Below are 23,940 nucleotides of genomic sequence, written 5' to 3' on the forward strand. Positions count from 1 at the left end.
TGGCAGCGGGCGGCAACGTCGCTACAGCCCCGGCAGCGCGGCCGCCTTCTCTCCTCAGGGCGGCCCCGGTCCCGGGACGGCTGTTAGCGGTCGCGCGTCGGCCTAGGGCTGCGTGGGGGGCGGCTGGGGCGCTGTCCCTGTCCCTCTGGCGCTCCCCCTCCCCGCGGCCATGGATGTGTCGAGGGAGTTCTTCAGCAAGCTGCGCGCCCTCGCCACGGCGCTGGAGAAGGAGACGCAGCAGCTGGGGCGGGCCCTGCGCGAGGAGGGCACGGGTAAGCGCGGCCTCGCCCCGTCTCCTTCCCGTGGCGGCCGAGCCCGCCGGGGCCCCTCCCGCCCCCCGCAGCAAGGCCTCCGGCTCGGGGGAGGTCCGGAGGGTTGCGCTGGGTGCCCGGCGGTGACACACCTGGACGCTGGGGCCGATGGCTGCTGGGATGGGGTGGGCGGTGGGCTGGCGGGTGTCCCTCGAGAGCCCTGGATTTGGGGTCCCGCCCGCCATCGTGCCCCTGTGGGTGTGCGGAGATGGGCGTTCGGTGGGCTGGCGGGTGCGGGGATGGGGCTGGGGGTCGCTCATAGGGCATTGGTTAAGCCTTCAGTATTCTCTGAGCTCCTTTGTGGGTGCGTAGGTGAGCATTTATCACGGGGAAAAACGGGATGAAGGGGGGTGAGACGGGAATCACATTCGTGCTTTTACTTCTTTCCATGGATTAAGGCAGCAAAACGCATTTGCGGGGCGAGTTCTCCCCTTGTGCTGATAGCTCGATCTTCTAACTGGATTTATCGCTGTGCTGTAAGACTTCAAACAGAGCTGCATTGTCAAAACAGGGAGTATTTCCAAGTCTGCCTTCTAGATCCAGATCTGGCCTTCCGTCAGCATCAAGCTTTGAGCTACAGTCTCTCCATACACTTGTTTGTACACAATTACCTAGTCTTGTCACATAGCAGGCGTCCGCTTTTACACTATTTGCATTAACCTTGATTTCCAGTGAAAGAAGTAATGACAGCTGCACAAATAAGTGAACAATGCTAACACCTATCCATGTGCAAATAAGGCAGAATTCAGGTTTTTGTTCATGTATGTTTTTCAGTGGTGTCTTTTTTCAAATTTTATTATTTCAAGTTCGAGCTCTTTAAGGATAAAAACTTGGCCTAAGTAATCATTGACAGCCCAGGGACCTACCTATTGTGCCAACATCTGCTATACATTAATTTCTACAGTGCTGCAACAGTAAAATGGAAGCCTGTACAGTTTCTCCGTGTAGCTTAACATACTATGCAAATAGCAGTCTCATGCCATGCAAGGCACCCTATATGAACTAGTTTGTCTTTTGGTTTCCTCTGTCTTGACTCTCTCTTAACATATGTCTCCAGCATCTCTAATACAGGAGATTATGTTCTGATGTAGAATGTATTTGCATGCTAAAATATCAATAGCCCTTTTTTTGTTCTAAACCCTTTTATGTGAACATGCGTATCAAAGACTATGAAGATGAATCGCCAATAAGACTCTTCAGTGACCTCTGTTGTGAAATCGAGACTTTGAAGGTAACATCTTAACTCACTTCCTTCTTGAAAAGTAAGGGGCTGTTCCATAAACTTACAGTCCTATTTTGATCATTAAGCCATAATACAGTTTTGTTAGTCAGCAGTACTGACCCTTACTTTTATTCATTGACCTCCTAAGTCCTCATAACTGCTGTGGATGTCGGGGTAGTGCCCAAAAACTTGTGAGTGACTTAAAGTAGATTAGCACTGTTTATTAGTTGGTGGTCACTGTTGTCATTCAGACTGGCAAGGGACAAAGGTAACACAGAACTTGTAGCTGTACCAAGGCATAGGTATAGGGGAAAAAGATTCAGGAGCAGCAGCTCCCTACAGAAGAGGTGTGCTTGTTTGTGTCCAATAACTAGCACTTGCAGTGAAGAAAATCTTCACAGAAGTTTCAGTACCTTTGACCATTCGGTTAAACTTGTGAAGAATGTTCTTTATTTCTTTAACATAAGTAGGGAAAACAGGCTACAGAAATGAGCAAGTGTAGAGATAGTTGAGAGGTAAGCTAGGATATAAACTTGGGTCTTACCATCTGCTCTGCACTAGTTCTTTGTATGTGGGCAGTAAGATTCCAAACTAACTGCTGTTATCCTATATTTTTGTACAGTAAAAATGTATTTTTGTTTGAGAGGTTACTAAGTAGTTATCATATTGTGAACTGTCATCTTAGTTTAATGTTTGTAAGTCTTTGTACACTTGTGCCCTATATATTCCTTATATTTTGTAACCTAGTTTTCACGTACAGATAAGGCCTAAATTTGCTGCTTATCCTCATCTGAATTGAAGTTCAATACTTGTTCACACATTAAGAGTTCTGGGATTAACTACCATGTGGTGATTTGAGAACCAATATTTCTCTTTCCCTCACCTCCTCTGCCCCCAAAGGAAGATGTTAATGCCAGTCTTAATAAGAGTTGCTCTGAAAAGCAAACAATTCATGAGTTTATGAAGGCAAGTGAAATACTGATGGAAAGAAATGCAGCAGATCTTGAAAAAATAAGAGAGCTGTTCCAGAAATACAGCTACAAAACATGTCTCGAAGACTCTACAGGTAGTATTTCTTGGCAAATATGTGAAGAAAAATGTAATTTTCTAAAATGTTTCTCTTTAGTTGTGTGTATGTTTCTATTAATTAAGACATCAAGTACATCTATGTTATTTGCTTTATAATAATATCCAGAGGGTAAAAGTTCATTTTGTGATCAGTGCTGTAAGAATAAACCAAAATACAAAACTTACGAGTTAGATCTCCTGCCATGTTCTTCAGTTAGTGTGGGTTTGGGGAGTTGGTTTTTTTTTCCCTCCAGTAATAGCTATATTCAGAAAACATGCTAGCAAACATGTTTTTGAAACCCAGAGAATTATGCTGCCTCAGCTTCTCATGCATGGGAAACTGTTGTAGATGTATCTAGATTAGTTTGTATTCATATGTGATGATTGCATTAACTTAAAATCACCATAGAGAAAAGATTAAAATAATGTGTTCCACAGCACAGATGGGAAAGGAGAAGCACATATGGGGATTAGTGACAGGTGGCAAGCAGTAGTAGCTTGATCATTGGAGTGGGAGTTCCTGAATCCAGTAGAAAGTGGACACATACCTGTGTGACAAATCCAGATACTCCAAATGAGTGCAAAATACTACAACTATCAGCACTGCACATACCCTGTCAAGGGCCAAATCAATCTTCAAGAAGCCTTTGGCCGGGCACATCTTAACTATCCCCTGAACATTATTCACTCATTACATAAACCAAAATTGTGGTCATGGACCATATTCACTCTGAGTTAAGCTACTACAACTGTTTTACGAAGATGTGGCAGAAGGCTCTGATTTTATAGTACCTTCCTGTCTTCTCTCTGCCTTTAAAGACTTCAAACAGAGCTACAAGGTTAATTTATTTTTTAAGATGTGTTTTTAAGCAAAGTGTATTTGAATATGTAATACCAAGACACACGAAAAGGTAATACCTCTGCCGTGTTATTTTAAATAGCTTCCCCACCCCACCCCACCCCCGCCTTGCTGCTTGTATCTTGCAGAAATTCACAAATGTTTTGGGGTGTTTCAGTTTAACTACAGAAATGTACAAATTACGCATTTGCTTATTTCTGCAGTGGGCTGCTCTTGTTACCTAAAAAGCTACCCACTTTCATGAGTTTTTAGTTGCTGCTTCATAACCTTTCTTCAATACTGTTTTTCTGAAGAATGAGTATTAAAGTACTGTGTGCAACCTTTGCTCTTTCCCAAAAAACTTTGTTCTATACAAATTTTGGTTTTGTTGTAATTTATGTTTACATTTTTAATGAATTTCCACTCTTGCACTGAAATGGAAACAAATAAATGTATTTAAGATTAGCACTTCTTGCCTGCTTCATGCAGGGAGATGAATCCTATTAAAAAATACATGCATAAAAATCTCTCAATTTCATTTTTCCTAGAAATAATATTTACCAATGAAGTGAAATTCAGCAGATGTGTGACCTATATTACAAATATAGCTTAGCCTGGTATAAGCTTTTGATATCTGTTGTAGCTTCAGGTTCAATGTTTTAAAATGAAAGAAGGTATCTATTTTTTACAATAAAACTGATTTTGAATATTGGAGAGGACATCCAAATTTATTTTAGAAATTCTTAAAAGAGAAACTTCTGGCATAATTTTTTTAATTACTTTTTTAAACAGAAGAGGAAGAAGTAGTTAACAGTGATTCGCCAGTGTCTGTCCAGAAGGAATCTGGTGAAGAAAAAGCAGATGATGTACCTCATCTTCCTGCTTGTACTGTGACGTCAATGGTGCCCAAAGACCCACTGCAGACCCCCCAGCTTTCTGATTTTGGTCTTTCGCAATATGCTTTCTCCAAACCTTGGATTGCAGTGAAAGAACAACATGCAACAAGTGCACATCAAGAAAATTCAAAGAACAGGACCCCACTAAAACCACAGACCACCTATGTTTTGCCCAAAACCCCAAAATGTATGCTGAAGATGGACGATTATGAGTGTGTGACACCAAAACTTGAACACTTTGGCATTAGTAAACATACCACATGTATGAATGAGGATTATACAATGTCACTTATTCGCAAGATTCCTCAGACAAGCAAGAAGTAAGTAAATGACATAAGTTCAGTTTGTTTCTCTACTGAGCTTTCTGTTGTTTCCTCTTGCTGCATTAATTTCTTGGCTGCTGTTGCCCCTGTTGTCTTCAAGCAGTTGATACATTATCTGCCAGCTGGTTAGTCCTGTGTCTTTCTTCAACTCTGCCTATCTTTATGTTTACCCTTTGTGGTGCCAAACGCTGCCATGAAACAGATCTCTTAATATGCTGCTTCCCTTGACTGCACCACGGTAAGAATCTTCCATACGCAATTTATTTACAAAGCGAAAATGCACAGTATATCTGATCTTTTGCTTTCCTTAACTTTGGATTTGAGGATGTGTCGTCTGCAGTAGATATATCCAATTTAAAGGTTTCAAAAGCTTTAGGAATACAGACCCAGAAAAACACTTCTAAAGCATTCAGTAAAATGCCTTGTTGCAGAAAAGGTGTATCATCTCTTGTGTTACCCAGCTCCACCTTACAAACAGTTAGCTCTTTTTGCTCCATTCTGTTGAAAAGACATCTCCAGACTTTCACGTTTCTCATTAAAATTAAAGAATCTGCAGCAGTGAGATGTAGAACACCTTAGCAGTAGAGGCAATTTTCTATACTTCTAAGGTGATGTAAAGGTAGTTAGGTCATGGTTTTATAGTTAGTATTAGCAACATGTTGAATTTTAAAAGCTGACGGTATCTAAAAGAAATTCAGTGCTCTGCAGCTAAATATTTGGTATTTAGATAAATTGTTCAAAAAACCCCAAGAACCATATTCAAATTAAGTTGTGGAAATAATAATTCAAATTTATATATTTTAAAATTTTATTTTTTTAATCGCTGGTATTTGCAATTTAGGCACAGGTGTGAAGTTCTTCAGAACCATGCCAGCTTGAGTGACCTTGTCCCCTCCCCCAGAGATCCAGTTTACTGCAATGGTTAAATTTTGAGTGGGGTTTTTTTTGGTTTTTAATTACTGCGGAAAAAGTTAAAGTGAAAAGATACACTTTCTTTTAAAATGGTTTTGCGATCTCTCCTTTGGAATACTTATGTAGATACTATAATGTCTATAAAGCTTTATAGTATTTGAATTGTAATAACAGGAAAACTTACTCAATTCTGTAAGATAATAATTCAAACATCGTTCCCTCTCAAATATTTTGAGAATAGTTTCAGCTTATCACATAATTTAAATTATTCTCATATTTATAACTTTTTGTGGTTTTATACTACTTTTCCTATTTAACGAGGACCAGTTTAAATGTGATCTTCAGCTTTAATTATGGCTGTAATTCATAAAGGGATACATTCACAAATGCAGATTCTATTTCTGTGGCTTCTAGTGAAACAATTGGGTAGTCCACTAGCGATATTATTATACAATACAAAAAAATCCCACACTAGCAGTCTTTCATACCCATAATGATAATATAGCTAATTCTCTACAGAATTTTAATAGCATGATTGCTTTTTAACACATCATCATTATTAATGATCAAACCAGATGGACACATACTGATTGTGACTCAAGTTAAAGCTACATATGGATTCAGAATAAGTGGCATATGTGAGGGGTCATGACATTAAGTCATTAGTTAAAATGTTGTTTAACTGTCTTTTAGCTTGCTTATTTTGTTTATTTTGCAACATTAAAGTTAGCTTGCAGTTTGATCAGAAGGGTTGAAACAATTGAACAGCTTGTTATGTCCAAAAAGTACTCATCTCACCTCTTAGTGAGAAGGCGCAGCATGTTAAATGGGCAGAACACTAAGCCAAGAAATAAAGAAACAAACAAAAAAAAATTGTTTTCATTGGATAATGGGCAGAATCTCTTCCCTGAGGATCAGATAAGCTCAAAACCTAGTACACATGAGGTAGCCTTATACCTGTAGTTTCTAGGTACAAAGACAGGTAACAATCTGACTTTCTTGGAGACAGCCCTGCCCTTTCATATAATTCGCTTGTGCCATCCAGGTCTTGTATCTAGCTGAAAACTGTCTAGCAGCTACGTATTGTGTGAAAACCACTTCAAAAATTCATCTCAAAGTTCTCAAAAATATTTGATAGACCTCAAGTCCTCCAACTTTGTTTTTCAGTTTTAAAGCAGGTGAAAGGAACAATGTGCTTTGATGCACCTACTACAAAGCTGAAACCAAAAGTAATCCAGAGAGAAGAAAGGAGAGGGGGAAAAAAAAAAGGGGGAAAGCATCTGAAGAAAAGTGTTGTACTTGTTCTTCTCCATTGTAAAAACTAGGAATCGTATGGGTTTAGGTATCTATAATACCTCTGAGGCAAAACTCAGTTGAAAAATTCTTTTTTTCTGACTCAATTTGAGATGTGTTCATCTAAGTAAAATATACTGCCTCAAACATATTTTTAAATTTTTTTTTTTATGTTTAGGCTTTGTGTAGAGAAGCTCTAAATCTAGTTCTCAAGTAGGCACACTTTTGTGTAGAGTTTAGGTAAGCTTTCTTGTCTGGTATTGTCCCTTAACTGCCTACACCCTTCTTCCACTGGAATATTTTGGGTAGGAAAAAAGAATTCTGAACGCTTCTGTTTCCAGTTTTGTGGAATTGATTTTTAAATGGCTTTTCACTGTAAGTCAGCTAGTGATTAACATAAGTAATTTTATTCAAACTTCAAAACTGAATTAAAAACCTTTTTGTGCTCACAACGGTACTAGTTTAAGAGCCAAAAAGATTTCCTCCTGCCCTAGATACCTTTTGTTGTCTGTTCATTTTGGGATTATTTTTCTTTTAATGCCTTGGATTGAAATCTTAGTGGATTTGGTAAATTGTGGATGGACTGAACATCTGCATGCTACAAATTGCTGCAGTAGAATCATAGATGAAAAAGTCATCTTCGAGGAAATGAATTTTTGACTTGCATGTTGATAAACAAATACTAAAAAAGTGATCAGTTTGACAGTATTCCTTTAATTGTGATTTCTTCATATTACTTGAGAACTCATTGAGAGGTTTAATTTTCAGGTTGTTTGAAGAAGATGATCTTAAAGTCAATGTACCAGAAATTATATCCAGGGAGATCATGGTTACTCCTAGGCCAAAATCAAATGTGACAGCTGAGAATGGTAAGTTAAAAGTATGTGAAATAAGTATACATACGCAATTTTTACATGATGCATGAGTAAATGCATTGTAAACACATGGTTAACTTTTAAACTGTGTTTCTTGTTCAATATAGTTAATCTAGGCCTAGTCATTGTATGAGTACTAATGTCTAGAAATTAATGTTGGTGGCTTCTATGGGAAGGTTTCTCACTTCGGTGTAAATCTTTGCTCTTTCTTCTACTCATAATCCATCTAGAATTATACAGAGCCATCGATCATTTTGTACTACAGCTTATCCTTATTTGAAATGAAAATACCGGTTTGCCAACAGCCTTTCTTCCTGAGAATACCCATTAGATCTGTTTAAAGATAGGAAAGAAACTGTTTTGAAAGAGGCTAACGAGACAGTAACTTAGATCTTTCAAAAATAGTGCTAAAATTTCTTTGAGAGGAATTATACTATGTTCTCTTGAAAATATGTGAAGACCTTTGTACAAATATAGTGACAATTGAATGTATGAGAAGCTAAAGCAATGTTGGTTTAAATTGGGCTTTTTCAGCTATTCAGTAGTGGGACTAGACTTACGACTTTTTTTTTTACATTTGCATTTCCTGTTTTTATGGAATTCTGGGATTTAGGTGGTTCTTCATGCTGAAAATATCAGCTAAAATGATACAGGTGTGTTAGAATATGCAAATAGACTTAAAGAACTAAACTGGGGCACTGAAACTTATAACATGTGTGTGTATTTTTATTTTTATTCCACACTTTCACCCTTAATTTCAGCAGCTGGCTGGCTGGCTTCTCCTATGATGCTAGAGTTCTGTACTCCTGATGTGCAAATCTGTTCCAGAAAAAATACTATAGTATCAGCAAGGTCACCAAAGACAAACAAACTATCTCCTCCCAGTCATACAGGAACACCAGAGTTGCCAGATTTTGAAACAAGATGGCTAAAAACAGAAGCTAAGGTAGTAAATAGCAATTAAATACATTTTCACACACTTCTTACTGTCTGTTTGGGATTCTTTTTCAATACTATTTTTGTTATATCATTGTAGAAGATCTTTCTAATAGTAATTTTGTTTTTAATAAATGTTTTTACTTTACAGAAGATAAGTAAATTAACCAAAGAAATTTAATACCTCTTTTGCAGCAGGTAAAGCAGGGAGGAAAGAATGAGTCAGTGACAAAGGATGACACAACAGATAAACAACACATAGAAGATAGCATTCCTTTTCTTGTGACCTCTGATGAGTATCTTAAAGATTTTGAAGACCCTTCTCCTCCCAAAATAAAAAACTATGATGACCAGTTACTCAGTACTCCTCCATCTCCAGAAATAACAAGGATACCGGATGATATTCTACAGGTTAGCTAATATACTGTGGGGTTTTTTTTTCCCCCTAAGTAGTTTTAATATCAAAATAGTAAAATTAAAAGGGCTTAGTTCTATCAAATTGTGTTATTTGAAAATAAATAGCTCTCTGCTACTTACTAAAAATACATAAACTGTAATCCTGTTTTGAGTTCTTAGGTAATTCTTTTTATTCCCTTTTAATATTTCCTGTAGATTCTGTCCAAGTATAATAAAAAAGTAGATTCTCCTAAAGCCAAGGAAATGGAGACGAAGGCAGCAAATGCTACAAGATCTGAAAGTGATTTTAGTAATGACTGCCACAAAGAGAACAGGTATGATTAAATTTTACAAATTTGGTTATTTAATTTGGAGGAGCTATGAAGATGCTTTAATGCAATTAGAAATTCATGCAGCTGCTTGCTCTTCAGCTACCAAAATAGCTCTTGTTGCTGTGACTAACTATTCTTCGGCATGGTATCTGACGGCCTTTTTGCAAAGAACAAACATTATGATTGATTGGGTGTTTGAATCCTCCCAACCTTACAAAAAAAAAAATAAAAAGGTAGTTTTACTGTTTTATGTGTAGGTATATTTTGTTTTGTGGCCATCAAAGTATTAGTGAATGGTTTCTTCTGAGTAAATTAGGCAATAAAACTAAGGAGTTGGAGAAAACTATGTAAGTGATGTGACTGATTTCACAGTTGTTCTGGTAAAGATAAAGTTCTTTGAAATGCAAAGCCATCTTATGAGCAATATATGAGATTAAATTAGTCTACAATAAGTATGAGTAATCTTTGAACAATGGAATAATACCCTTTAAAAAGACTTCAAATCAATTTGAATAGAAAGACGTTTTTGTGACAACTTGATCAAGTGTAGATATTCCTTATTCAATGTAATGTATATTACACTTGAATATCAGTTAAATTTGGGGCCAGTACAGATTGTTTAGGTAGGAGGTACAAGGAACACATAAAGAGTCAAATAATAATTACAACAACCCAGAATAAGACTGATAAAAGTACTTATCTTAATATACCAGGAGTTGGAATCCAATTGAGTAATGAAACAGAGCAAAGTTCTTACTTTAGCTGACCTTTCTTTTTTTCTTGTCAAGATGGTTTAAAAGAAGCTTTGATGTTTGTGTCTTCTGCTAATTCAAAATATGATTGAGACAGTAAGTTCATGAACTCTTCTGGATTTATTTGCAGAGGATATCCTGGATATGTCAAGCCAAATACCTGAAATCAAGCTGAAGACCATGTTGAGACTGCTTGATATTCATGGATCTTATCACTGAATTGTAACAAGGTTGAAAAACAAAATATTATATTGGTGGGAGGAAAGAAGCATGCAAAGGACAAGCTTTATTTAATGGAGAAAAATTTTCCATTATGTGAATGAACTTGAACTAACAACTTGTGCGTATTTTTTTAATTGATATTATTGGCAAAATGTATTGAGGGGTTTTGAATATATTTATGTGCTTCAAAGAGGACCGGGGTTGTGTATGAGGTAGCACTTCAGTTGTTTCATCTGATTCTCATGTTGGTTGTGTATGTTTGTGTTTGCAGTAGGCTGTAGAGAAGTGTAGTTTTGCTGCAAGGGGCCGAGTCCAGTACATTGCCCCAGAAAGCAGGTATCTCTGGCTGTTCTGGTGATGCTGCACATCATTCCAGGGCTGAGTCTGAAGTGCAGTACTTCAACAGTATTTGGTATCTTAAACAGAAAGAAGTCCTTTTCTTTACTGGAAGAGTAACTCCTGCTTTACTGTTTATCTTCAACTGCTGGAAAGATTTGCTGGCGGGCATGTAGGTGACTGCTTATTCTCCTGCTCTGCTGCCATGTGTGCATTCTGTAAGTGATAGTGTCACTTCTAAACATGCACGTCTATCCCCATAACAGCTAACCAAGCTTAAGTTCTCAGGGGTGTTTGACTCTTTTTGTAGCATCTGGTAGTCATAGTAATTAGGATTTTTTTTTTTTCGACCAGAGATTTTACTTTTGTCCACAAGAAATCCCAGCTTATCCTTGTTTGGAGCCAGTTTGCTGTTTCCAGTGTCAGCTATTTCTCTGAGTAATTCCAGGACTGCTCTTACCATATGTATATGTTCTTCCTGTTGATGGCTAAAATTTTGTCATTTATATGAGGACAGGCATGCAATACATGAAAAGGGAGAGACTGTCCCAGGAGCTGGGGAGGAAGTGTATGCTGTTCTGAACTTTCTAAACACAGCTCCAGTTTTGTGGTTGTTTTTTTTTTTTTTAAGTTCTCAGGATATGCAAACGTCTAGAGATGCCTGGAAGTATTTCTCCAGTTGCTTAGATGGATATGTGGCTAAAATCTTTTTCCTGCTATTCTAGTAATTCTCCAGGATAAGCATACATCAAATTAACTGGAGAAGCTGATTTTTTTTACTAGTTCCAGACTCAGCACACTGTCATTTTTCTGTGCTAACTTCTATTTATGTATTATTATATGTCAGTCTTTGAGCTTGATTGACACTTTTGAATAATAAATGAATCTGTCTCAGGTGCTTGGTGGCTGCTATAAAACCACTTGTTCTACTCTGCTCCTTCAGAGAGTGAAGGCCAGACCTGCTTCCAGCATCTTCACAGACTAAAACCATTTAATGGGCTGGATGCTAGTCTTGGAATGTGGTGGTCTTAAAAAGGTAAAAAGTATCTGCTGCAGAGCCAGACTGATCTACCAGAAGTAAGCAGGGGTTTCACATTCTGCATTCTCCCTTCACAGCACTTCATGGCTACTTTCTTGCCCTGAAGCAAGTTAGATTTCCCGAAGGACCCCATTTAACATGAAATGGAACAAGCAGCACTACTGTCCTGGACCTGGCTGTATTCCCTCCTGCCTTCACCTAAGGATATTCCCAAAAGTGCTTATACATGTCGTTTCCCTACACTTGAGAAAACTCTCTGCTCCCCTGCCCTATGCAGAGTTGAACCCAGCAGTGCTGGGGTTCTCACAGTAAGCCACTTGCATAGTTTTTCTTGCCTGTTAAAAAATAATTTTTGCTACATTTTGTAGCTATTTCATTAACTAATGTTAAAGGGATTCAATTACTATTTTGAAATACAGATTATCTTCAGGATGACAATTGAAGTCTTAAAATCTTCTGGTCTACTCAAGCTATTATGACATGCTGGCGTGAGACTTTTTGGAGTCTAGAAACAAAGTTTTACTAGTTAGTTTTGCTTTTCTTGCCTGCAATGTTATCCTAATACAGGTAACACTGCTCTTTGTACTTATATTCTTCTTTATAGTAGGACCATTGCTGTGATGGCAGATAATTATCAGAGCAGCAAAACAAAAACTAGTTTTAGTTTGTTGTGCTTTACTTTTGAAAACCTTTTAGGTTTCAGTAAGGCCTAAGGAGTAGTTTGAGTATTGGAGGTGAGGGAGGGAAAAGTTGGCGTAAGTAAAAGCGTAACAGTGTTGGAAAATGATCTGTGTTCAAAATAAACTAGGGAGGGAGAGTTTTGTGTTTTGTCTTTTGTTTTCTTTTCCTTTTTTTTTTTTCTACTCAGATCAGCTGTCATGTGGGTGGCTGCGTGGCCATCTGATGAACTTGTGCAGTTTAAGTACTGGAACAACCAGGGATGTAGCCATGGGTTTGGAGGAGGGCGAGACTCCACATAAGCCAGTATTCCTGCTGAAGGAAGGCTCGTCCCACTGCACACTCATATAACATGTCAGAGCGTGAAGAATGCAAGAGGAAAGATACATGTTGATTTGTTGTGGGGTGAATTGGATAACAGCATTGGCCAGTCAGAAAGTGCACTTTGGATAAACAGTAGCAAATGCAGTAGTTCTGGAAGACGCAATGGTTACCTGAAAACAGGCAAAACTTTCTCAGAGTATGGTTCTGTGTTGTGCTTGATTCAGTTTAACTGGGGGCTGCTTCCACTAGAGGCTGTTACACCAATTCTCCCCCACGGAACCTAGGGCTTGTGCAGTTCTACAGTGGATTCCTTGCATTTGCCAAGCCACTGAAAGGCTGATTAATTTTGTTTTCTCTTGTAGTTTGTCCTCCCCAACAGTAATCTCAAACTCGGCTTCTGCCTGTGTGAGTGCTAGATCAGATAGAAGATGTGATCTGGTTTCTCACCCTTCCCTTCCAGCAGTAGCTGCAGTCAGGAAAGATTGAAGTCAGCACAAAACTGCACTTCAGCATTTAGGGACATCTGGGAAGCAACCAAAAAAGCATGGCCTTTAGTTTTCCTTCATTTGCTGTGGTTCTTAATTATTTTTTTTTAATAAGTATATCAAATGCATCAGCTAACAGAATCTTCTCCCATAATCCCATTTTTGTCAAAGGAGCATCTCATTTGTGCTGCTGAGGAAGCCCCTTAACATGGTCAGTGCAGTTGTTTCCTTATCTTCAAAATGCTTTGCCTGAGGTCGAATACAAATACAGATCTCGCAGTGAAATGAAGCTTCCCAGATGGATGTCAAATGGATAAATGGCAAGCATCACTTAGTGCCTCCGGTTGTGCTTTCATGGACAAGATAAATCACTGGAGCAATAACTGGCATCCAGGCTTCCTTGGTTAATTAAAGCACCATGGATGCTTTAAATCTGCTGTAAGATGTGGTACTTGCTTTGTTCCCTGTTGTCATTATTCAGCTCTTCCTCGTGGTGGTTGCATCTGCTCCATCAACCAGCTGTAGCTGGCAGCTGGAGCTGCCTTGTATTTTGGGAGTACTTTGTTTCCCTGTGGGACAGTAACACAGAGACTGTGGCATTTGTAAGGAACAATGACAACATCCAGTGGCCACACTATGGAATCACAGGTACGTTAGTCCACAGGAGTACAACTTTCTCCCAAGAAGGCATTAGTCAATGCTACCTATATTATCTATCAACTTAAATGTGAAACCTCATGCTGTTCTTAGGGTAATACCCACTTGTACAAAGGGGCAGTTGACATCATGGTCGGGAGCTGACCAGGTCCATGAATTTCTTTGATCTTGCCAAATTCAAGTTGAAGAGTTTAAAAAAAAATATATAAAAAATAGCACAACTGTGCACACACAGGAAGGTGCTCAGAGGAAGGTGCTGTGCTACGCGGGCATTTCTCCTGGGGAAAGACCAAGTGAAGGACAGTTTGCAGAACATCCAGCAAGAAGGTCTTCAAATATTTTTATAATTTTTGGCATAATGTATTCCTGGCTTAAAGCCCTGCAGTTACGCTCCCTAATGGTTGCTTACGCAATTGTTGTAAACCAGTAAGGCCTTGCTGCATGGTCCCACCTTTCCTCTCCCCCAGCCGCAGGTCCCATGCCTTTGGTTGCACCACTGCAGTTGTGGCTGCAGGGGAAGCCATTACTGCTTGCCCAGCCACCGGGAACTATCTGTTGTTTCCCAAGATGAAATTCTTCATGGACCCTATGTGCTGACCTGCAAGGGTGCTAATGGGTGCTGAGGCAAGAGCAGGGAAAGGGTGCAGGGAACGGGAGCCAGCACATCCTCCCTCCACTGGCAGGATAAGCTGCTCGGCGCGGTGTGTCCTGTCTCTCTAGCTGCTTTGGTAAGGCTTCCTGAGGCTGTTGTTCTATGAGCACTTCTGTGGCAGTTGAAGCAATTCCTCTTTTTCACCGCAGCACCCATTGCTCCTGCTCCCAAGCCCCCTTCCCCCTCCCTGGGCCACCTGCCTGGGTGCTTGTGCATCGATCAGACTGGAGGAGACACAGCTGCTACAGCCAGCCTTGCCCTTGGAAACGGGCCCTGTAGGTACAGAGCGGAGTGGCTCATTCCCAGCCACGTAGGCTGTCGTGATGTGGTGCTGGTGGGACCGTATTTCAAACCTTTAGTACTTCTATATGTGGGTGCCGCCCTTTTCCCTCCCTGGAAAGCGTAAGCTTCCCGCTCTGCGGTGCAGTTCGTAGCCCAAAGGCAGCAGGAGCGTGGCACGCCTGCCAGCAGGCCCCGCGCTACGCGAGGGCTGCAGGATGGTGCGCAGCCCCCGCTGAGCAGGCAGGTGACCATGTGGGGCTGCTGCGTGCCTGGTGCTGTTCTTCCAACGCCCTGCCTGGAACTGCCGCCGAGGCTCTCCCCTCTCGTCCTCTGAAGCCGGGGGTACGTGCTTTGTGGCTTTCAGCTAGGAGGCCTCAGCAGAAGACTAGGAGGGAAAGGGTCACCTACGCTTGCTCCTGTCTCTTGCTCAGCAACAGAGCACCGGCAGGTCTTCTGTGTCTCAAACACGTACTGAGGGCTCGAGGAAAGCAACACGCAGCATATACAGCGGGGTCATCTGGGCCAGGTGCAGCTTTAGGCCTCTGTTAAAGACCCCCAAGTACTTCTAAGCCTGAAGACAGTAACTCACGTTTGCCTGAAGCACGAGATGGGCGATTCAAGCCTCAGCCAGCACGGAGGAGCTCACCCAGAGGTGCGCCTGAAGCTGCTGCTTGCAGCGTCCACTGGATTTTCATGCTGAGTGCAGAAGACAAGTGAGTTTGGGCCAGGATGTCAGTTCTGTGAGACTGGAAATGCCCCAGGGAGGGTCCTGAACGCCCCAGCCCCTCCGAACCCAGCCCTTAGCCACTTTTTACCTCCGGGGCCCAGGGTATGCCAGCCAGGCACCTCCTCATCAGCAACAGGTCTTGTGGCCAGACACAGCTGCTGCTGTGCATGACATGACAAGGGTGCTTTAAAATTTACATTCCTCGGGGTCCTGTTCTGTCAGAGGAACTGATGCTGTCGTTTAACCCAGCTGATCCGCTGTAATGTTTAGACACAAGGGATGAGACAACAGCAGCGGGTAACTGGATCGCTTTGGTTTTGGCAGGTCACATCTCGGCTGTCGCGTTACTTACAGCGCTGCTCTTTGAACACGACCATAGGTGTTGTCATTCATCTGCTGTGACACAACAGGCTTTCTGAGACCTTTTCAATTTCCCTTACTTTCCATCGGGAGCGCGAGAACTTGCTGAAAATGCTTAATGTTTTCCTGCTGCACGATGTCTGTTTCTGCTTTTGACCAGAGCTGTAAAGCAGAAGTTAAGCCTCCACAGCTGCTCCAGTCAGAGGGCGAACACGGTGCTGGAGCAAGGCCTGTGCCTGATGCAGCCCAGGTTACTGACAAAGCATGTGTGCAAGTTGTCCTCGCTGCTTAACTAGGGAGGGAATTAAACCAGATGCCAGACCTGCATGAGTGGCCCAGGTGTTTGTCACCAGTCAAAGGCAGAGAAAAACTGAGCCCCTCTGAGGAAGAACAGGCATGAGGCGAGGCCCGGAGGGACACCTGCAAGGGTGGGGGGTTATCCCTGGAGAGGCCTGGGCAAGAGCTGCCTGCTGGCTGGGGTGCTGTGGATGGCATTTACATCTAAGAAAGAAATGACAAGTCAGGACTTTTTTTTTTTTTTTTTTTAAACCATCATCCTAGGTCTTTGCCTTAAGCAGCTGGGAGGTAAAAAAGAGCTTTGGAGGGGTGGTTGCTGGTGAAAGCGCAGACGTGAAACTGAGTGTTGTATCTGTTAGAGCTTTAAGCAGCCAAAAAGAAAAGGGGAAAAAAACCATCTCATCCAGCTGCCTTGATAAGGGACAAAAATTACTCATTAAATTGCTACATACAAATCAAGTCAGTCCTGTGGATTGACAGATCCGGATTCAGTGTCGTCTACACCACTTTACTTCCTGAGCATATGGGATTGCTCACTGTTAATGAATTTTGAGACCATGTTTTAATTTCCCTGAACCACAGCGCTGTAGTATTTTGCTCTTTTTAGGGACTGACATCCTCCCTAAGCTTTTCTAGTAGCTTCAAAAGAGACAGACAACCTTGTTACTGTGAGTAAATCCCCTCCTTTGCAGTAGAAGCTTAGCAGGTGACAACTTTTACTTACTATTCCACCACTTGCAACACCCCAACGGTCGTACTCTGGTGCTGCTGCTGTCTGAGTCCCACGCTGCACTTGGTTGGCCTTGGTTGCACTGTGGATTTTTGATGTAGGGAATGCCTAACCCTAACTAACTGCACTGACCTCTCAAGTGTCTTTTCCCACAAAGATAGGTACAGAAACTTGAACTCCCTTCACTTCCGCATTACCTTTCTCTGTGCAGTGCAAGTGTTTGAGGGCAAATCTCTTTCCTGAAACACATTTAGCCCAAAGCAGCTGGGGAAGAGGTCAGCTGAGTTTATACTTCTATGTTAGCCACGTGAAGGTGAACTCCATACCCCAGCAATCAAGCTGAGTATTCGCTACTGAGGGCAGTTCTGCATGTTCATTTCCTGGTGATTTTGCTCCACAGGATACCAACTATAAAGCCAGCAGGTGTTCCTCTCTTTCTCTGAAGTGTGCAGAGACCTGCCCCATGCTGGGCAGGCCTGAGCCCTCACTGGGCCATGTCTCCCATTCCAGCAACAAAGCTCAGCTGCCTCCCAGAGCCGCTGAGTCACAGACATGGGCTCACTTGCTGCTCTTGCCTTATATCTTGACTACATTTAATTTTGAGAATTATTCTTAAACATAATTAAAGCAAAAACCAGGACACAAAACCAAGGAAATGCCCACATTCCTGTGTACCTCTAATGGCTGTGCAATTCTCTAATTACATGCTGGTTGCTGCACTCATTTTACAGCATGGGTGATGCCCTGTGGCAAGCAGGCCACTTAGCAGCTGTCCTCGCTTTTCTGTCTGCCCGGGTCTGTAAGGTGCCAAAAACCAGACAGCTGATCAGATGGCTGTGACCCAGCCCGCAGGCGGCACGGGTCCCTAGCCTGCCCCCCGTGTCACACAGAAGTCACTGAGCTGTTACAACACACGGGCTCCTCACAGCAGCAGCGTTGCGGTGAGCCTCCCCCTCACGCCAGAGGCGACTGCCTTCACCCTGGCAAAGCATCCTACCCATCCCACCTCTGACCACATCAGATCACCCCGGTTGCCACTTCCAGTCCCTTGTAAAACGCTTGTATGGTCTTGAGCTCTCTTTAAAAAAGGGTGGGAAGCACTTTTCAGCTTCTTCCATCTTAGGGGAAAAAGTGACTCAGATGCAGGTGATTGTGCAAATGAGGGTCACTCCTGAAGGCTAAAATTGAACTCCCTAACTTATAAGCCAGAAAAGGGGACAGAAGAGGGTGAACCATGGGCAGAACTGAACCTAAAATCCTTCAGGGTTTATTGCACTAAGGGACTCTTGAGAGGGAAAAAAAAAAAAAACCCAAACAACAAAAACAAACACCAAACATACATATATATATATATATAAAAATCACACGTCATGAAAGCAATGCCTTGTCCTCAGACAGGAACACTTACCAGGTCTTCGCCTCTGCTCTGCTAAGGCGGGTGAGGAAGGTGAAGGCTCTAAGGAGCGGCTATGGCTTCTACTCCTGTTCTTGCCTTTCTGAGCACACGGGCACAACACGCAGAGAACAAGCACCTGGTACTCTCCCAGCCAGCCCAAGGCTCACGGTCACTGGCAGGGGCACACAGCCCAGGGACAGCTGGAGCCTGCTCTAGGACCAGCGGCATCTCCGTGTCTCAAGCTCTCCCCCTGCAGTGACAGAAGACACCGGCAAGCACTGAGCTGCGGGAGGCCCGTGTGACACTGATTTGCGGGGGGTGCATCCCCACTTCTTCCTCCTGCTCCTTAAGAAGGGACCCGGCAACGTCACGCAGACCAGCCTCCCAGTTTCCGCATGAACAGCTGAGCCCCCTTAGCTACCCTCTCCCCTATTTCGAGGATTCCGGAAGCTGGCTGCTGAACACCCCCAACACCCTCCAGTTCCATCTTTTTAACTCAGAACAAACTTGAACCTTAATACCTCTCAGCACCCTGGCCTTGCCCCAGCACCCAAGAGTTACAGTGCACTGAAAAACCTGTGTTCAATACAAGCAGCGAGTGTTTGTGAAAAGCCACCTGACGGACAGCTCAGCAGCGAGACTTACCCAGCTCAGACCAGTCAGTGGAGGGCCCAAAGTCGTATGTATTCATCAGGTGAAGACAACTAAAGGGAAAGAGGCTACAATATTCACCTTCCTTGGAGTTCTGGAAGTCAAAACTGGGTGTTGTCCTCTTGGTCAGTACACGTAGACAATATATTGCTTGTGGTCAACAGCCCAGGAGAAGTGGGTGTGTGAGCCAGCTGCCTCCACCCCGCAGGTTCACTTGGCCAAGAACTCGATGGTGAGGGTCAGGGTCAGGACTCCCACACACACCCAGAGCTCCGCAGCCTTACTGTCTCACCGCCTCTCGGTTCACCTAAACCACGCGCAAGAGCAGCTCTGGGCACTGCACCTGCTGTTACATTTTCATTAAGAAATAGTTCTGCCTCCTCCTTACTCAGCCTCAATCTGGAAATACCGTATTTCTTCTGGCCAGGTCTCTGCAGATACTCCAGTCTTCTAAAAGTCTCCAAAGTGGGGTGCGCAGGACAAGCCAGGCCACCTCCAAACTGGTACGCACGCAAGTGGGGTGCAGGAAGTATTTCACCTTTTTAATGCCTATTTTTTTGTAGTTTTATAAATGCACATAATACATTTGTACAGGAGTAGATGGATGTAATTTATAATTTTGGAAGCACGTGCTCAAAAGTTTTCTGCTGAGGGGTGTGCGATCAGAAAGAAGTTTGGAGACCACTGTTCTAAAAAAAGCAAGCTTTATACCTTCCGTTTTTCCAAGACAATACTAGTTCTTCAGAACTTAAGTAAGGCTGATGTGCAAGTGTGCTGAACCGCACCTTCCTCTGAAAAGGCCAGCAGCCCCTCCTGGGATATAGCGGTGTCACAGAGGCCGCTCCCAATCCACGGACTGGCATCACCTTGGCACAAGACGGAGCAGACCCTGGAAGCCACAGTGGTCTGCCCTAGCTCCCCTTGCCATCCCACAGGACAGGCAGCTTTACACAGCTCATCTCTAACTTTCCACCATCAATGCATGTATGTCAGCAGTGAGAGTAGCGCTGAGCTTGCTTGCCTCCAACCACACCACCTACATGCTCCTCCTCCAAAATCCAGCCAGCAGTGGTTTAAGAAATCATCCTGTGTAAGGAAACCCTGTTGTGCCACCTACCGCTACTCAGCAAGCCCAGAGGTTACCAGGTAAAGGCTTTCAACTTCAACTTCTGCTTAAAAGCAGCCTTCTGAATTTCTCTGCAGAAACCTACTTTAAAAATAAACAAAACCAAACACCACACCACACTATCAAAAGATTAACATCATCAATCTTTATTCCAAACAAGAACTACAGAACATCTGTAATCCTTCTGGTCGCATTTTATGGAAATGTTGAAACACTGGACACACTGTCTTACCATTCAAAGATAACAATCAGAGATAGGATGATGGCACTGCTAAAGAGAAGTGTTTCTTCTAAACAAACTAAAAGGTAAGGTTTAAAAGTTAACTTTCATTTCTGATGCTTAGCTTTGTCTTCAGGTGTTCTTGCTTAGCAACAAAAGCAAAAAAAATAAGCCTGCTTTAGAACAGCAAGTAGGAATATACAGAAGATGTGATCACACAAAGAAGCAACGGTTTAGTATGGTCTCATGCGGCTTGATGGGGGCGGTGCACGGTTTGGAGGAGTGATTGCTATATCCAAGTAGTCTCCTATCTGGAATTTCTGGGACTGCAATGTCATAGAATCATCTGTGCCCTTCCTGCCCGACATGGTACTGCCGATCTCCTTCACCCTGCACGCAGGAGGAAAGGCAAGTTGATCATCAGAGGCAAATCTCTCTAGATCTCCAAACAAGAACTGTACTGGCTCATCACAACCCTCCCATGCTGTCCTCTGCACTCTACTTAACATTTAGCTATCTACACAGGATGATGGGTTGTTTGGTTTTTTTCTCTCCAGTACCAGGTGCACCAAGAAAAGCCATACCAAATTCTCCTTTTGATGGGGCAGAGTGTTGGGGGAACCTTCTACCATATTAAATTAAATACTAGACAAAATCCCTTGCCCCCCTTCCATACAGACACAGAACAAGACCCCAGAGATAACAGAGCACGATATATCCACTGGTTGCTGACAAGTTTAGCTCATACCATTCTGGAAGAGAGATACCTCCAACAAGAAGCCCTGCTAGAACGCAAACACATTCTCAGACGTAAGACCTACCGTGCCTCCCACCACCAGAAGCAAAGCTTCATCTGGATGCATAGGTCTGCCTTCTGCTTGATTGCCAATACAGCAACCAAAGCCATCAAGCACCCAAGGCTTATTGTTTTGGTAAGACATGAACAATGACGGTCACCAAGCAAAATTTAGAGTTTGTATGGGTGGTCATACAGTCTGTTACCAAGAACTTCACAAATTCTGTATGTGGGTTCTGAACTTTAAAATCTGCGTTAATGAAAAATAATTCACCGGTCCAGTACCTGAAGTCTAGTTTTATTAACCCGGAGAAGAAATGCCATTTACCTATACCCAGGCCTCTTGAGATCTGTAAAAACAATTGCAAAATTGAAGTGTGTGCCCTTCTTCCGTGCTTCTGGGTAAACTTCTTTCACTAAGCTGGTCAGCTCTTTCAGAGTTGCATCCATCCTAGATTAAACAAACAAACAAACCAAAATGGTTCACATTTCAAAAGCAACAGCAATAAAAAAAGCTTCCCAAAACCCATTTAAGATGGAATCAATACACTGCTGTGACTTAACCATGTTTCCTTGCTTTTGCATACTTTCTGTCAATAGCTGAAGATGAGCAAGATCTTACATTCTGGCTGCATAGTGAGCCATTGATTTCACAACGCTGGGAGAATCCACCACTTACTATAGACTGGAGGCAACACGGCCTACTGCAAATGTAGCTTCTAACTAGCTTCCAAGTGACTGCAATATCACAGTTATCTCTTCACCTCCATGTAGGCTTCAACACCTGCTTTTCCAGTTCTCTCAAAAGAGTTACTATTTAAATGGTGGAGTCTTCATTGCATAAATGTAATTAAAAAAAAAACGGCATAAGAGTTTCCTCACTAAGCTGACATCTATGTTGAAGTAGTTTTTTGAATATTAGAGGAAATTTAAGGAAAGAAAAAACAGTTTCACATTTCCATCAAGATTTCCATTTCTGCCCTAACAGGCAGCCCTCCCTTTTCCCAGCCTTCAACCAGACCAAGGCTAAAGCTCATTTCTAGAACTTAAAGAACAAAAAGACTCAATCATCGCAACCAAAGCGGCTCTAATTATATAGACTGTACACTCACTCCAAGCTTCAAGCAACTAAGGAGCCATGTGTTGACAGACAATGCCCATTCTGACTTCTGCAGATGGAAAACAGCTCAGACACCATCAATAGCCTGGACTGAGTCCATAAATCCCATTAAGAAGTAAATTAGAACTGCATGCTTTGCTAGCTACAAATATGGATTTATTCAGCCATACGACATGCAAGTTACAACCCCAGATGACACCTTGAAGGAAAAGTAAGATTTAAGAAGTAGCATAATTCAATTTCAAAAGCATTCTTCAAAATACTATAAACAAAACCTAATGTGCTTGTAATGCAGACTCAAGCAGTTCTCCAAACTAAATTTGAAAGCAATAAAAAGCAGCTCTCTGTTAAAGTACTGCTACCCGACCATACAAAAACACACGGCTCTGCTCTCAGGCGGCTCTGACTTACAGCAGCACATCATTCACCTCTACTGAAAGAACGAGGTTGCTGGAACAAAATCGTAGCATTAAAGGAGAACAGCTCTGTTGAATAGATTCGTTGTGATAACGAAAGATACACCACAACAAAAGTCTCCGATTACCCGCATCGGTAACCGGCAATTCCACCACCCTACCTACCAGTGTCCGGCAACCAGCACCTGGCTAAAGCTGTGCTGCCGGCCTGCCAGGTCGGAGCTGCCACGGCCAGAAGAGCCGCCGTACTGCGGCAGCGGCTGCCCTCCCCCGCGGAGCAGCCACCCACCACAACTCCCCCACGTTTCCTGCATTAAGCGACGCCCACCGGACCCCCTCCGGCAGCTGCCAAGGCGCCCAGGCCTGGCAGGCGCCCCGGCCCCGCTGCCAGCCCCCTCCCAGGGCCCCGAGGGCCGGGCAGGGCCGCCCGGGCCGCCGCGCACTCACCAAGTGTAGATCTGCAGCTCGCTGGAGGGCACGTTGCCGCGGGAGAACTCGTCCATGCGGTGGTGCCGCCCGTTGTTGGTGGTGAAGACGCGAAGCAGCAGCGGACACGTCTGCGGGGCGGGACGAGGCTGAGGGGCCGCTCACCGGGCCCTGCCGCCCCCCCCGCCCCGCCGCGGGCCTCCCAGCGCCGCCACACCGCCCCCGCCCCCTTCCCTTCCCCGCTGCCCGCCCCGCCGCGCCCGGCAGCGGCGCCAGAGAACGCGCGGCGCCACCCCCGACACCTTCTCCCGGTCGATCGGCTTCTCCGGCTCCTTCTTAATCTCCTCCTGCGTAACGCGCGACTCCACCGCCATCTTGCCCCGCCGCACACACCGCCGGCGGCCCCGGATGTCCCGCCGCTCGCCTCAGCTCTCGCGAGAGGAGGGAGGGGGCGGCGCGAGCCGGCCGGAGCCCGGGAGCGGGGCTGGGGCGGCGGCCGGGAACGGGGCGGGCAGCTGTGCGCGCCGCGGGGGCTGAGGGGAAGGGTGGCCGGTGGCGACCGACAGCGGCCCGCAGCCGCCCGCGGGAGGGGTGTTGGGGCCCGGGGCGCCGGCGGGGCCCGTATAGCCCGAGCCCCGTGTAGCAGACGCCTCGCTGGGGCTGGCAGCTGCCGTGCGGCGGGGCTGCCCGCAGGCTTTGCGTGGCTCCTCCGAAAACCTGTGAGGTGCCGGGCGGGCCCGGGCGGGGGGCGCTGCCGGGCGCCCGCTGGTAGCGCCGGATCGCCGCCTGGGCTTTTTAACACTGAGAAAAGCTTTTAATAAGCTACTGACAATCCCGCTGTCTCTC

At 43.7% G+C, this 23,940-nt stretch overlaps 2 protein-coding genes across 8 annotated transcripts; one reads left to right on the forward strand and one right to left on the reverse strand.

Annotated features, from left to right (window-relative positions):
* The first annotated feature begins 138 nt into the window (after window positions 1-138).
* On the forward strand, window positions 139-12,568 carry SKA3 (spindle and kinetochore associated complex subunit 3). Of its 7 annotated transcripts, none has more exons than XM_013300924.3 (9): window positions 139-272; window positions 1,478-1,542; window positions 2,434-2,599; window positions 4,232-4,655; window positions 7,632-7,732; window positions 8,500-8,684; window positions 8,870-9,085; window positions 9,287-9,405; window positions 10,285-12,568. In XM_013300924.3, the coding sequence occupies exons 1-9, from the start codon at window positions 170-172 to the stop codon at window positions 10,316-10,318; spliced, it is 1,413 nt and encodes a 470-aa protein (XP_013156378.2). In that variant the 5' UTR covers window positions 139-169; the 3' UTR covers window positions 10,319-12,568. The 7 variants fall into 7 exon arrangements, with proteins under 7 accessions (XP_013156378.2, XP_013156383.2, XP_055657518.1 ...); XM_013300929.3 differs by having other exon boundaries at window positions 8,503-8,684; XM_055801543.1 differs by having other exon boundaries at window positions 144-272; window positions 710-1,542.
* Window positions 12,569-20,238: 7,670 nt separating this feature from the next.
* SAP18 (Sin3A associated protein 18) lies at window positions 20,239-23,548 on the reverse strand. The gene is made up of 4 exons (XM_055801546.1): window positions 23,397-23,548; window positions 23,116-23,225; window positions 21,461-21,583; window positions 20,239-20,726 (listed from the first exon to the last, which is right to left on the reverse strand). Exons 1-4 carry the CDS (start codon window positions 23,466-23,468, stop codon window positions 20,570-20,572), a joined length of 462 nt encoding a protein of 153 aa, XP_055657521.1. The 5' UTR covers window positions 23,469-23,548; the 3' UTR covers window positions 20,239-20,569.
* Window positions 23,549-23,940: the final 392 nt, after the last annotated feature.

This window comes from Falco peregrinus, chromosome 4, assembly GCF_023634155.1.
Source record: "Falco peregrinus isolate bFalPer1 chromosome 4, bFalPer1.pri, whole genome shotgun sequence".
Lineage (NCBI taxonomy): Eukaryota > Metazoa > Chordata > Aves > Falconiformes > Falconidae > Falco > Falco peregrinus.